Source organism: Schistocerca cancellata, chromosome 1 (genome assembly GCF_023864275.1).
Source record: "Schistocerca cancellata isolate TAMUIC-IGC-003103 chromosome 1, iqSchCanc2.1, whole genome shotgun sequence".
Taxonomy (NCBI): domain Eukaryota; kingdom Metazoa; phylum Arthropoda; class Insecta; order Orthoptera; family Acrididae; genus Schistocerca; species Schistocerca cancellata.
The window spans coordinates 1045354197-1045369591 of NC_064626.1; the positions used below are offsets into that span (position 1 = coordinate 1045354197).

The window sequence follows — 15395 nt, forward strand, 5'->3', positions numbered from 1 at the left end:
GTGATGTCCATGTTCGCTATGGTCTTCAGTGTCAGCAATTTTCGATTGTCTGGTGTATTGGTAAGCACTACCATAAAGATGGGGGTGTCTTTGTGTGTTTTAGGCGATTGTACTCTGGAGATTCACCTGGGGACAATTCCAATGGCTTCGAGTTCTTACCTCAGATCATCACACAAGAAACTGAAGGGGAACCCTCAGATGCCTTTTTTGATGGGTTTGTCAGGCGAATAGGTGTAGAATCCCCATAGCCTTTTCAAGATTTCCTCCGTGACTTTCATAAAATCCGTGGTAGTTCTGGTCTGAAGCTTGTAAAGATCTTTACCCGCTGTTCTGAAGTGGAAAGGGTTACTGAGAAGGCCCTTGATAGTTTGCGGGAGGATTTTGTATGCCTCATTGAATTCTACAATCATGGGAGGAGGTTTTTGTGACTTTGTTGTAATGTGGTCCGCGGTGGCCGAGGTGTCATTTTGGTCGATTGGGTCAGTGACCACAGCTGCGAAAGAGTTATTTGTTGATATTGGAGCAGCGCTCGTAATCTTGTGGGCACAAACTGTCTGGGTGGCTGAGATGAATCCCTTCTCATCTGGAATGGGGCGGGACTTCTTGCGTCGATTTTAGTTAGCTGATGAGTTCGGAGTTGTCTCATTCGTCTTTTTCCTCTTGGCAGGCTCAGGAGGTTCCTCTGCTGGTGCGGAACACGTGGTAGCAGTTGGCATTAAGCCAGTGAGAAGCTTCAGACTTTCATTTGGATCCAGTGTGGTATTGCTGGACGTGGAAATGCATGCCTGATGCAGGTCAGTGACTCTTGTGGCATTGCGTTCTTGCTTCTTCTCCGCAACCTCAGATGAGTGAGATGCGTTTTGTGCGTCAGCCATAACGCCAATGGAAGCATCAAAGTTTGGGCATAGAAGAAAGCGCCGGCTTGTCCCATGCGAAGGGGGCCTGGCTTGCGAAGTCCCTATCTATCCGGTGCGCAGTGTTTATTCCTGAATAAAGCACTACGCAACCGAAAGAGTGCTGGAACACGACAAAGTTGCTTGCTGCGGGCCGGGCAGAGCAGAGCGGCGCGTGCGTGTGGTGTGGCGGCCCTTGACCGGTGGCAGGTGGTGGCGTTGCCCGGCCCCGTGCAGTTCCCCCCCCACCACCGGCCTAGCGCTGGTAGGAGGGGTGCGGAGGTACAGCCGCCGTGCGCCACTTGACCAGCTATATATAGGAAATGACTGCGATCTATCGTCACTTCACCAGAAGATGATGAGAATGACACTCATCGACACATCATGGATTTTCGACGCAGCTACCCAGAGAGAAGCCCGAGAAGATTTTATCAGCTGATTCATAAAGTTTTTAAATTATATGTAAAGTTCGTTGGAAATTGCTATGGATTCTCATTCTCAAATACTGAATGAATAGTCCAAGTATTTGCACACCACCATTTATACTGCCTCAAGACAAATACACAGCTTCCAGTTGTACCACTTGTCCTCTTGTGTCAAACTCTAAATATACAATTACACCTATCAATGAAGATAATAAACCAGAGCCATTTTTAGATGACTACAATTATACTTCTTTAATCATGAGCAATTTTGTGAAAGAAAACAATGATATTTATTGGATTTACATAGTAGTAACTGGTACCAATAGTAAAACTTATCAGATACTCACTATTTATAGTATGTTTACAAGAATGATAGTGTTTCAGCTACAATGACAAGATGTACCACAAGGTTAATACAAAAATTCTTGCCTGAAATCCCAATATATCTGACACAACTTAAAATTTATATCACACCACACAACAGTACCACAAATATTACTTACTGCATGTCTCTTGCTTCAAAAAATTAATAAGACTTTAATTTATGTTTCTCTGACATACAAAAATGAACACCACTAAGACAAAATGTCATTCACTTATGCATTTAAATCAAATGGCTGTCCCCAATATTTATATTTGTTACCTACTTCTCACACATACAAAATAACTATGGCCCTTAGGAGCAACAATGGTCTTCACTCAGAGACATCATTAGTGTAGTCAGAATCAAGTATGTTGCTTCATTTATGAAGTGTCCAAGACAATTAATGGCCTCTGTACCTTCACAGAACAGCTCCAGTGTGCAAGTGCTCCATCTACTGCTACTTCCTCTATGTGTATTATTTTCTTACCATCACAGCAAATGTTTTTAAAGTAGGGACTCTATCCAGGTCTGATACAAACTGTCAGATTCCTGCATACAGCACTGTAAGATAGACACAATTATAAATTAACAAATGACAAATGATTAGCTCCTGTTTACGTGTTACATTCAACTGTCAGTTACAAACTGTATATGAGAGTAAATGTACTGTGAAGTTGCAGTTAGAAGGTCTATCTATTTAAAGAATGAAATACCAGATGTTCTAAGGTACAAACAACATATTACCCTGTTAAAAAATTCTGTGAAATAAACACTTTCTCACTAAATGGAGAGTTACCCAACAAATGATGCTATAAGTATCAGTGAGCAACAAAATTAAGAGACCATTTTGCATTTTCATCTCCAAAGTGTCCTCTTACTGATAATGCAAAAGTTGATTGACTTCAGTATTCAACAAGAACTTTAACCTGATTTCTAGAGGAGGTTCTTAGAAATATCAACATGCAAGATTTTATAGAATTCTGTTTCATTTATAGACTTTTTGATGTGTCATAGTGATCTGCAAGAAAACTATTTCAGCTTCTTATCAACATGACTGCACATAATTTATATGCAGTAAGAACAAGAGTGGACCTAACCATTTATCAATCTATGTGGTACAGCTTGTAACACCACAGTTCGTTTTTACCATGGAGATCACTAACTGACTAATCATGAGACTGATTGAATAAAATTTACTGGTTGATTTTTAGTTTGATTTTTTCCTCAAGGGAAGCCATCTGATACCAGTGTACCATTACTTAATTCAATACTGACATGGCTTTAGTGACTTTTTGACTGAGTGCGAATATTTTAATTACCTACATTCAGGTAATGAGATTGTTGAAATCTCACACTCAAAACAACATGCAAAAAAGTCTTTCATCATTATAAATCTGGAAAGTACAAGATATACCATGCTACAAACTATTTAAGCTATTTAATTAATCAAATAATCTTACCAAAATGTTAATTAAATGATTTTTATCCTGATTAGCCTATCTGGTAATAAATTAATTCTGATTAAGCACTGCAAGTTGCCAGAAAAGCTTAAAAAGCCTAAAAATTCAGAGCAGAGGTACAAAGTTACATAAACATTGTTTCCACTTTTTATAGCAGGAGGACAACGTTACTTGAACTTTGCTTAGACTTGTCATGAGTGCCATTCTCAAATATAGGGTCAATCCATTTAAAATCACCCAATATGAATAAAATTTGTTGCTCAACATTTTTGATTTTCTCGATTTTTTTATCATGAGTTCCCTATAGGCAGGCATTCACAAAACACTGTTCTAAAAATTTTTATAAGTCATTGTTTTTTTCTGGTAGCCGTTTTTACAATGGCGGTTGGGCAAATTTTAGTGGAAATCGATGTTTGCGGAAAGTTTAATTGCCAAGTTATTTTAAAAGATATCAGAATAATTCAAAAACCAGTGTGCTCAGCATGAAATGAACTTCAGGCATAATTTTTTTAAATTTTTCTATCATGCAAGAGAGACACTCAAACTCTTTCTGTAAAGACTCTGAAAAAATTTATCAATCTTCACTTTTTAAGGCCTTCAATTTTCATGAAGGAAGAGAGACTCACTAATAATATGTTATCTCTGTGTTGTGTACTTACATAACTACCTGCAGTAAAAGTTGCAGTCCTGAGAATGCACTCCTGTTTTTTCTAGAGCTTTTCAAAAATGGCCAAAACCCTTCTAACGTCAATTTTCGCAGGTCAATATCTAAAAAGGGACTGAATGAAAACAAGTGAAAATTTTACAGAATGTTCTTTATTCTCATTGGAATATCTCACAAAAACATTATGACTGAGACTCAACTACATTGAGAGTAATAGAACTGTAAATTTCAGTAAAAACGGTACCCCTCTACATGCTCGTGCAGTGCCAAGTTAGCAAACAAGGGCTTGAAATTATTACAGTTGACATTGGTCAAATTATGTTTAAATCATTACATACAATAAATGATGAAATATTTCTACTTTTAAATAACAATGGGCAGAGATAACAATTGGTAAGAGTTCTAATTCTTAAAATTAACGGTACATTTGTTGTACTACAGTTGTGTACAGTATACACATAATAATGTTTCTCCATGTATACAGATTTAAAACTTCAGTTGTAACTACTTGCCAGCTGCAATTTTCATTAGGGAGCTACACAAACACGATATTTCATTACATAGTTTATCAGTTATGTTGTGTGTTCTACCAGACACTGTTGTGAGTTCCAGTGGAGTCAGCTTTTGTACTATTTTATTTGCAGGCACCCAAGCAGTGTCATTTTTGGAAAGCTGAAAGGCAGTTCTTGGACCAGAAGGGTGAAAGAAATGCACTAAAACATCATTGTTATCTTCACATTTCTCTTCAATTTTTCCAAGCCACCACTTCTCATCATACATACAAACAAAAAATTTGTTATTTTTAAAAGATGATACATTTGTAAAAGGTATTGAAGTTTGATGATCATCAAAGCTGGAGCCTTTGGAAGTAACAAAACATCTTATTTGATTGTCACTTATGGGAACATATCTGTGATAGCTTCGTGTTCCTTTCAATGGTAAACAACAATGAAATCTCTCAGTCAGCTTTGTTTTGATTTGTTCAATTTCAGTTGAAGAAATAAATATATATCTAATTCCAGTAATATTCTGTTGACAGTATTTGAACAAATCGTGTGGAATCAGAATCTGTTCTGTGTAAGGTCTTTAAAGTGAAGCTCATGTAACTTCTCTTTTTGTTGTTCTGCCTATCCCATCGCAAGAATACTTTCCGTATGATGCGGTAAAGAAATTCCACTCTGTTGGTAAACCAAAATCATTTTTGTGTTGGCAGATATTAATGATGTTTTTCTAATTTTTGTACTGGCTGCTTGGGCCATCACTAAATTAGATTATCTTTTCAACATTACGTATGATATTCTTAATTTCTCTAATGGGGTGATGCATACACAGTCGTGGTATTGTGTTCTAGGTGGTCACTAATTACACAAAAAGATTTGCAACACATGTTGCCTTATTTTTTAAAGTAGATGACAAATGGATGCAGTGTCGCTTGTGCATTAGTCCAGTGAAAACTTTGAATTTCATCATGTACTGTAAATGTATAGTTTTCCGCAAAATCACCAATCACTAAACAATGGGTTTCTTTCAGGTTTTCTTTCGTTTCCTTAAAATATTGAGCTTGAGCTTTTGAAATAAAGTGATGGGATTTTAAAAGCACCAGCTTATCGATAAGACACTATAAAAATTCCTCACTGGGCATTACCTGTGTAATAAGCTCAACTCTATCAGTTTGTACCCAATTTTTGAAAACATATCCGGATGGATATGTGTGTGTGTGCGAGTGTATACCTGTCCGGATGGATATGTGTGTGTGTGCGAGTGTATACCTGTCCTTTTTTCCCCCTAAGGTAAGTCTTTCCGCTCCCGGGATTGGAATGAATCCTTACCCTCTCCCTTAAAACCCACATCCTTTCGTCTTTCCCTCTCCTTCTCTCTATCCTGACGAAGCAACCGTTTGTTGCGAAAACTTGAATTTTGTGTGTATGTTTGTGTTTGTTTGTGTGTCTATCGACCTGCCAGCACTTTTGTTTGGTAAGTCTCATCATCTTTGTTTTTAGATATATTTTTCATTATCAATATCACATACCATGAAAGCTATCAGGTGTTTATAATTTGCATTAAGCTTTGCTCCTTCCATCATAAGCTTTGTTTTGATGATGCTTGCAAACGCATACAGTATGAGTTCCTGATGAACCCGGAAGAACACACCACTTTGGTCATGGAACACAAAACATAGAGCGGCCAATTTTGTTATCTGGGTATTTTTGTTTATAGAGGCTGTAGAGCTCTTTCAGCGAGAGAAGAATGAACATTTTCTGCTTCTGCACCTTAACACTGTCAATCACAGTTGAAACACATTCCTTTTTACCAGGACACATGCAACTATTGTCATCATCCTCGTAAAATTCTTTAACACTATTAATAACAACTTCACTTATTTTGTTGGCAACTTGTCTTTTCGAAAGATGTGGTAAGATACCTTGATCCATAACTAGCTGCCTAGGTAACTTCACCATGTATTCAGATGCACCAAATTCCTCGATTAGTTTTTTCTTTGACCATGATCTTGGCAAGAGGCTAATTATCTTAATTTTGTCATCTTTACTGGAAACTTTGAATTTTACGTTCATTTTGGTAATAAGTATACCATACTCACTTTGTACATTTTCTGTACTATTTCCATTCTGAGCATCTAAGTCATTATGGAAAGATTCTTCCAATTTTCGTTTGACAGCACTTGTAATTTTATCAGTTTTCCTTTGTAAAGCTGATAGTCGCTGGTCTTTGTTATTTTATGTAAAGGAGATAATTCCAAAGTTTCACAGATTAATTCTACTTGATGCAAAGGATCATCCTCAACCAATTCAAAAGGCCCAGGAAGAAATTCAGGATCATTCTCAACACTAATTGCCACTTTTTCAGCTGGTTTATTTACACATATTCTTGATGCACAAGTTGGGCATAGAGCTTGTCCAGGAATTAGGTTAATATCCACTTTTTTTTTTTTGTTTTTTTGTTTTTTTTTTTTGTTTAGGTGTTCAACTAGTATTTTATGCAAACCGTTTTTAACTGGCTTTTTGTGAGTACCAAATGGGTCACAACACTTTTTACCAAAAATGTGGTTGTATTTGTCTAAATATTTACCTTTGTGGTAATAACAAATACTAGAAATTTCTTTTGAAATTCTTAATTTTAACAAACACTGTTCTTCAGCTGGGAAGTCACTTACATTTATTAATTCTTGATGCACTTTCTTCTTGTAGTGTTGTTTAAGGCACTGTTCACTTATTACTTCACCCACAAAACAACTCATTTCAACACTTGAAAAATCTACTATTCTTGAAAACAGTTGAAGATGGGAAACTGCAGATCTACACTTACAAAACTCTTATTCACTTGTTTATTGTCTTGGGTCCTGCAAAGAACGTAATATGAAAAGTAACTCCAATGGAATTCACAATGTGTCTGGTAGAACACACAACATAACTGATAAACTATGCAATGAAATATCATGTTTGTTTAACTCCCTAATGAAATTTGCAGCTGGCAAGTAGTTACAACTGAAGTTTTAAATCTGTATACATGGAGAAACATTATTATGTGTATACTGCACACAACTGTAGTACAACAAATGTACCATTAATTTTAAGAATTAGAACTCTTACCCATTGTTATCTCTGCCCATTGTTATTTAAAAGTAGAAATATTTGATCATTTATTGTAAGTAATGATTTAAACATAATTTGACCAATGTCAACTGTAATAATTTCAAGCCCTTGTTTGCTAACTTGGCACTGCACGAGCATGTAGAGGGGTACCGTTTTTACTGAAATTTACAGTTCTATTACTCTCAATGTAGTTGAGTCTCAGTCATAATTTTTTTGTAAGATATTCCTATGAGAATAAAGAACATTCTGTAAAATTTTCACTTGTTTTCATTCAGTCCCTTTTTAGGTATTGACCTTCGGAAATTGACGTTAGAAGGGTTTTGGCCATTTTTGAAAAGCTCTAGAAAAAACAGGAGTGCATTCTCAGGACTGCAACTTTTATTGCAGGTAGTTATGTAAATACACAACACAGAGATAACATGTTATTAGTGAGTCTCCCCACCTTCATGAAAATTGAAGGCCTTAAAAAGTGAAGATTGATAATTTTTTTTAGAGTCTTTACAGAAAGAGTTTGAGTGACTCTCTTTCATGATAGAAAAATTAAAAAAAAATTATGCCTGAAGTTCATTTCATGCTGAGCACACTGGTTTTTGAATTATTCTGATATCTTTTAAAATAACATGGTGATTAAACTTTCCGCAAACGTCGATTTCCATTAAAATTTGCCCAACCACCATTGTAAAAACGGCTGCCAGAAAAAAACAATGACTTATAAAAATTTTTAGAACAGCGTTTATAGGGAAGTCATGATAAAAAAAATCAAGAAAATCAAAAATGTTGAGCAACATCGCCTGGGTGATTTGAAATGGATTGCATTTATATGTATCATAACTATATACACATTTGTATCTATTTATAGGAATGTAGGCTTTCCTGGTGTATACTGCTGATGAAATCTTCTCAGGCTTCCATCTGGGTAGCAGTGTCGAAAATCCGCGATGTTTCGATGAGTGTCATCTTCATCTTCTGGCGAAGTGTCGATGGACTGCAGTTGTCCTCTATATAAAGCTCATCAGCATCACATGGTGGCTGTCCCTCCCCACCCATCCTACCGGCGCTGGGCCGGTGGTGGGGGGGAAGCCACGCAGGGCTGGGCAACGCCGGCTGCCTGCTGCATTAGTCTACCTTAGAATTGTGGAGCGTTAGCAGCTGAACACGGTCCCGGCGTATAGCTGCTAATGCAGGGTTACACACTGAACTTAAGTGGTAGCCTTCGTCTCTGTTGACAAGATTGTCACATAATCTTATTTCAACTGATTCCTTGATGACGCTCTCCCAGAGGCCACTGGCCTGGCAAAGCATTTTCATTTCTTCAAATTGGAAGGTGTGTCCCTCAACGAGGCTGTGTTCTGCCACAACCGATTTGTCCTTGTGCTCCAGCTGCATGCATCTAATGTGTTCCTGGCAGCGTTGCGAGATGCAGTGTTGTGTTTGACCAATGTACTGGAGTCCACACTCGCACGGTATCTACATCTACATCTACATCCATACTCCGCAAGCCACCTGACGGTGTGTGGCGGAGGGTACCTTGAGTACCTCTATCGGTTCTCCCTTCTATTCCAGTCTCGTATTGTTCGTGGAAAGAAGGATTGTCGGTATGCCTCTGTGTGGGCTCTAATCTCTCTGATTTTATCCTCATGGTCTCTTCGTGAGATATACGTAGGAGGGAGCAATATACTGCTTGACTCTTCGGTGAAGGTATGTTCTCGAAACTTTGACAAAAGCCCGTACCGAGCTACTGAGCGTCTCTCCTGCAGAGTCTTCCACTGGAGTTTATCTATCATCTCCGTAATGCTTTCGTGATTACTAAATGATCCTGTAACGAAGCGTGCTGCTCTCTGTTGGATCTTCTCTATATCTTCTATCAACCCTATCTGGTATGGATCCCACACTGCTGAGCAGTATTCAAGCAGTGGGCGAACAAGCGTACTGTAACCTACTTCCTTTGTTTTCGGATTGCATTTCCTTAGGATTCTTCCAATGAATCTCAGTCTGGCATCTGCTTTACCGACGATCAACATTATATGATCATTCCATTTTAAATCACTCCTAATGCATACTCCCAGATAATTTATGGTATTAACTGCTTCTGTGTATTCGCAGCACGTTACACTTGTCTACATTGAGATTCAATTGCCATTCCCTGCACCATGCGTCAATTCGCTGCAGATCCTCCTGCATTTCAGTACAATTTTCCATTGTTACAACCTCTCGATACACCACAGCATCATCTGCAAAAAGCCTCAGTGAACTTCCGATGTCATCCACCAGGTCATTTATGTATATTGTGAATAGCAACGGTCCTATGACACTCCCCTGCAGCACACCTGAAATCACTCTTACTTCGGAAGACTTCTCTCCATTGAGAATGACATGCTGCGTCCTGTTATCTAGGTATACTATATATACTGCAAACTTGTAGTTGCAATTTGTCCTTCACTGAGCCCAGTAACGTTCATTTTTGGAGGTTGTCGAAAAATTGCTTTGATGTTGTTTTCCCAATTTATTCTCGCAATTTTGGCTTTCAGGGGCCCAATGTAGGGGATGAGAGCAAGTTTCTTTTCCTTTTCCTATTCTGTGGGGATGGCTGTGTCACTCTTTTTCTTCCTTAATGCACGTCTAATATGTGCTTTGGTGTAACCATTCTGATGAAACACATCCTTAAAGTGCTGCAGCTCAGCTGGAAGGCTGTCTTTGTCACAGACTACTCTTGCTCTGTGAACCAGCATCGTTAGAACGGTGTGCCGTTGCGCTGGGTGATGGCAGCTCGAAGCATGGAGATATAGATCCATGTGGGTCTTCTTTCTGTATACTGCATGTCCTAGCATGCCATCTGCTTTTCTCCTTATAAGGATATCCAAAAATGGAAGACATCCATCTTGTTCTAACTCCATTACGAACTGCATGTTTTTGTGAATGCTGTTCAGGTGTTCGTGGAATTCATTCAGGGCTTCTCTTCCATGTTCCCACACAATGAATGTGTCATCAACGTAATGGAAGAAGTGTTTAGGTTTAAGGCATGCCGTGGGATGTTACATCAAAGCTCACAAGTAGATCTTCTTTCTGCAGCCACACATGCTTCAGTGTGGTTACGAATTCAGCCGAATTCTTCACGTGATGACTCCAGTGGTCCACTATAGGTTTTAGAAGTAAGGTAGATGCTTGGCTGCTCCGTATGTAGGTGCATTAATGTTTCTCACAATAGGGTGAAGAGGCACCTCATCCTTGTGAACCTTGCACAGTCCATATAGCTGTGGAGGTGCTGGGGCCCTGGGGATAGAGTCGTCTCACATCTTCTTTTGTTAGATCCGATTGGTTGGGCAAAGCTAAGGTTTTCCTCTTTATCTTTAGTGTTGGATCTTTCTTCAGCTACTTGTAGGCTGAATCCTGCAGCAAAGTATTTATATTCTGGTGATAGTTGTCAGCAGACAATAGAACTGTAGCATTTCCTTTATCAGCAAAAAGGGCTATGGTGTTTTCATCGTCTCTTAGTGCTTTCCGTTCTGCTAACATCATATTCAGTTTCGGAGGCCTGGATTTATCAATTACTCTGCATGTTTCATGCCTGATTTCTTCCACTTTTTCTGCAGGCAGGCCACAGATAGCTTCTTCCATGCCAACGATAATGTCCTGTTTTGGTATTGTCTTCGGAACAGGAGTGAAATTCAACCCTTTGGAAAGGGCCGAGGTTGTAGCACCGTCAATTTCTTTCTGTGTCAGGTTGATAATTGTTCTGCATTCATCGATACCCTGTGTCCTACTCAGAGCTCCCGACAGCCTCTCGAATTTTCTGTGTTGTCTTGCATTAGCTTTCTGGCTTTTTACCTTGCTGTCAGAAAATGAGCTGCAATCTGCCCATTCCCAGACATATTTTGATAGAGTACCAGCAAGAAATAAGTGGCAGGCGAGTAGGGTCCTTGCATTCTTGTCCAATTTTCTTCATGTGAAGCAAATGCGTTCTCTAACGATTGCCTTACTCGTCGTCGCAAAATCCGGTCCTTCTTCTTTGATGTAATTGGATGCCACAATTCCGCAAAATGTGGTACGACGCCCTTATCTCGACACTGTTGGAGAAAGGCCAGTGTGTTGAGTAGCTTAGCCTTCTTGATACGTTCTTTCTGCAGCTGTCTGAATCTGCAGAGCACTTTCTCAACATAGAGGTGCTTCATATGTGAATGTAGGCTTTCCAGGTATATACTGCTGATGAAATCTTCTCGGGCTTCCATCCAGGTAGCTGCATCGAAAATTTGCGATGTTTCAATGAGTGTCATTCTCATCACCTAATGTCAAAGTGTCGATGGACCGTGGCCATCTTCTATATATAGTTGGTCAGCGGCGCACGGCGGCCGTCCCTCCCCACCCCTCCTACCAGCGCTAGGCTGGTGGTGGGGGCAAACCACGCATGGCTGGGCGACTCTGGCCGCCTGCCGCGCTAGTCTAGCTTAGAATCGCAGAGCATTAGCAACTGAGCATGGTCGCAGCGTATAGCTGCTGTTGCAGAGTTACACACTGAACGTAAATGGTAGCCCTCGTACCTGTTGACGAGATTGTTATGAAACCTTATTGCGACTGATTCCTTGATGACGCTCTCCCAGAAGCCACTGGCTCGGCAAAGCATTTTTGTTTCTTCAAATTCGAAGGTGTGTCCCTCATCGAAGCTGTGTTCTGCCACAGCTGATTTGTCCTTGTGCCCCAGCAGCATGCATCTAATGTGTTCCTGGCAGCATTGCGAGATGTAGCGTTGTGTATGATCGATGTACTGGAGCCCACACTCGCACGGTGTACTACATATACCAGGAACTTGAAGCTGCAATGTGTCCTTCACCGAGCCCAGTAACTCTTTCATCTTTGGAGGTGGTGAAAAAATTGCTATGATGTTTTTTCCCCATTATTCTCGCAACTTTGGCTGATGGGGGGGCCAATGTAGGGGATAAAGGTGAGTTTCTTTTCCTCTTCCACTTCTTTGTGGATGGCTGTGTGGCTCTTTTTCTTCCTCAATGCACGTCTAATGTGTGCTTTGCTGTAACCATTCTGACAAAACACATTAGTCAACTAGATAACTTTCATTAGTTCACTTAACTTTTGTTACTTAGGCAACTACCTGTTCCTATTTGCAGGGGTTACGAGATAGATCAGGTCATGAAAAAATAACTGCAGAGAACTCAACTTAAGTACCGTATTTACTCGAATCTAAGCCGCACTTTTTTTCCGGTTTTTGTAATCCAAAAAACCGCCTGCGAGTGCAAAGCATGCGGAAGTTCTGAAAAATGTTGATAGGTGCCGCCACAACTAACTTCTGCCGTCGAATATATGTAGCGCTACACAGGCATCCTTTGTAGGCACAAAGATAAATACTGGCGCCAAAACCTCTGTGTCAGTAAATAATATTTAAAAAAAAAAAAAAAAAAAATAAAAAAAAAAAAAAAAAAAAAAAAAAAATTGGAAGACGAGCATTTTTCTCCGCCCGAGTTTCGACCACTGCATTTTCATACATTATCCAACGAAGTAAATACAAATTCCGTATTGTTCATCTTCGAATTTCAGTGTACTACAAAAATCCGACTGGTAATACTGGGATTTTTGTCAATATGGCCAACTCTACGTTCTGAATTTTTTCCTACCTGTGAGAAGAGATGGTTGCTAATAGGAACCTGATGAAATGTGAATCACATGCAGTATGCTCTTCACCACAAGAATAATACGAATATAAACATTTTGCCATGTATTCTTTCGTGTTTGCTTCTATCTCATTTAAATCCTGTCTGCCAAATAAACTACGAAACTAGAGTGAGACAACAGCAAACGCGGAAGAATATACGTATCGTGTCATGTTTATATTCGTATTACTCTTATGCCTAATAGTGATACAGTCAGAAATGAAGCATGGCAACTGACTAGATTTTTAAATCTAAGATGAGTAATTTCTGTGCAGAATTTGATGATTTTCAAACGGAGAAAAATTTTCGCCAAACTTTCGTTCAGAACATGTTATATCATACGCAGTCTATTATTTGGTTCTTGTTGATCATTATCAAAGAAAGCAGCAGTGTAAGTAACAACAAATAGCAGTCTCTTGCCATTGTTTCGCTAATGTGACGATTCCTCTCTTTTTTTAATTGTAGGCGGTGGTAGCGCGCACAAAAGCAAGCCATGCCGCGAGCAGCGACAGGCCGTAAACACGCACTATCAGAATGCGACAAACAATGCACGACACAGTATAGTAATGCATTTTCAGCTTACAGTGACTGACGTAAACACCTATAACATTGAAAACGGCACTTATCAGATCAAAGCAAAATAAGCAATCGATTCAAACCAGACGAAGCACGTGAAAAAGGAAGGGTATCCGTATAAATACGGACGGAGCGCCTGACGCATAGCAATGGCTACCTGGTAAAGCTTAACTGCTAAGCTTTCGACTCGAACCAAACTACTGTAGCTGTATCGTCATTCATTCGACCTAAATTGTGTCTCATATTACAATGGACCAACTTTGTTTCGATTTGGAGGAGCGGCCTAAAACTTTTCTCTCCCCTTGAATTTCGAGTTCAAATTTCAGGTGCGGCTTAGATTTGGGAATTTTTTTTCCCCTTATTTCGAGTCTCATTTTTCAGGTGCGGCTTAGATTTGAGTGCGGCTTAGATTCGAGTAAATACGGTAGCTGATGTGTTTCTGGATAAGGGAAACACATGTACATCAGTTTTGTTTTGCTTAATACTGCCAGGAATTGATTTTCATGGCCACTGCAGCATTGTGTTAGCAGATCAGTGGACAACATAGGTAAATTACATCATAAGCAATCTTTCTGCAGTGGCGAAAATGAATGAGTGTAAGAGTATGAAGCTAGTACAACAGTGGCACAAATGGATGTTTGGGAGTAAAAAGTTACCTCTGGAATGGGATACTGTGTTGGATCCTTAGCTGTTTGCCGATAGTATATATCTGTCATGGTACTACAGGAACAGTTTCCATTAATCCACACTCCTTCTTGCAACTGTCCACTGTCCAAGTGATAGTATCGACCACATCCATTCTTAAGACCACATTTCCATTCTCCTTCATAGCGATTTCCATTAGCTTGAACACACAAATATTTTTTAATGAGTACAATATTTCACCATTTCTCTTCAATGGAACAAATGCAATATAAAAGTAACCCAGTTTATATTTTTATTATTTATAACAACTATGATTTAACAATAACCTAGATTACAAATTTTTATTTGTGCTCTTCAAGTAGTGGTTCCAGTATATTGCTGAATGATGTTATGAGAAAGAGTTGCTTGCTGCCACTGGAAATTGGGCAGTTTATATTTTTATTATTTATAACAACTATGATTTAACAATAACCTAGATTACAAATTTTTATTTGTGCTCTTCAAGTAGTGGTTCCAGTATATTGCTGAATGATGTTATGAGAAAGAGTTGCTTGCTGCCACTGGAAATTGGGCATATGTATACACACATGATGAGCTCACATACAGTATGTAAGTGTGTATGTGCACACACATGCATATTTAGTACTATTAACTGTGATGTCACCTTGCCTTCCCACCTCCCACTACCAACCCCTTATACATAATGTCTCTTCCGCACTCACCAAACAAGGTGATGCTCTAGTACAATGCTGGACTTGCATTCGGGAAGATGGCAGTTCAAATCCCCATCTGGCCACACAGACTTAAGTTTTCCATAATTTCTCTAAGTGGTTTATAAAGTAAGTGGACAGATGGTTTCCTTCCACAATCTGAATTTGAGTTCAGCCTCTAATGTCTGTGTTGTTGTCAGCACATTAAACTGTCAGCTTCTTTCTTTACCTTAATGCAGCCCACTTGGTTTATAAGATTTCCAGTACAAACAAAATTATGGAAAGAAAAGATTGCTACACACCATATACAGACGTTAAGTCACAGATAGGCACATAGAAAAGACTGCTATACATTTAAGCTTTCAGCCATAGGGCCTTTTTAAGAATTTA

General features: G+C 39.1%; 1 protein-coding gene across 1 annotated transcript in view; it reads right to left on the bottom strand.

Moving 5' to 3' along the window:
• Positions 1-1672: 1672 nt before the first annotated feature.
• LOC126090223 (MORN repeat-containing protein 3-like) overlaps positions 1673-15395 on the bottom strand; it is a 58379-nt gene continuing 44656 nt past the window's right edge. Inside the window, exons 4-5 of the mRNA XM_049906971.1 lie at positions 14307-14494; positions 1673-2243 (exon numbers count right to left, since the gene is read on the bottom strand). Coding sequence (XP_049762928.1) covers positions 2187-2243; positions 14307-14494 — 245 coding nt within the window. The 3' untranslated portion in view covers positions 1673-2186. The remainder of the gene's footprint in view (positions 2244-14306; positions 14495-15395) is intronic.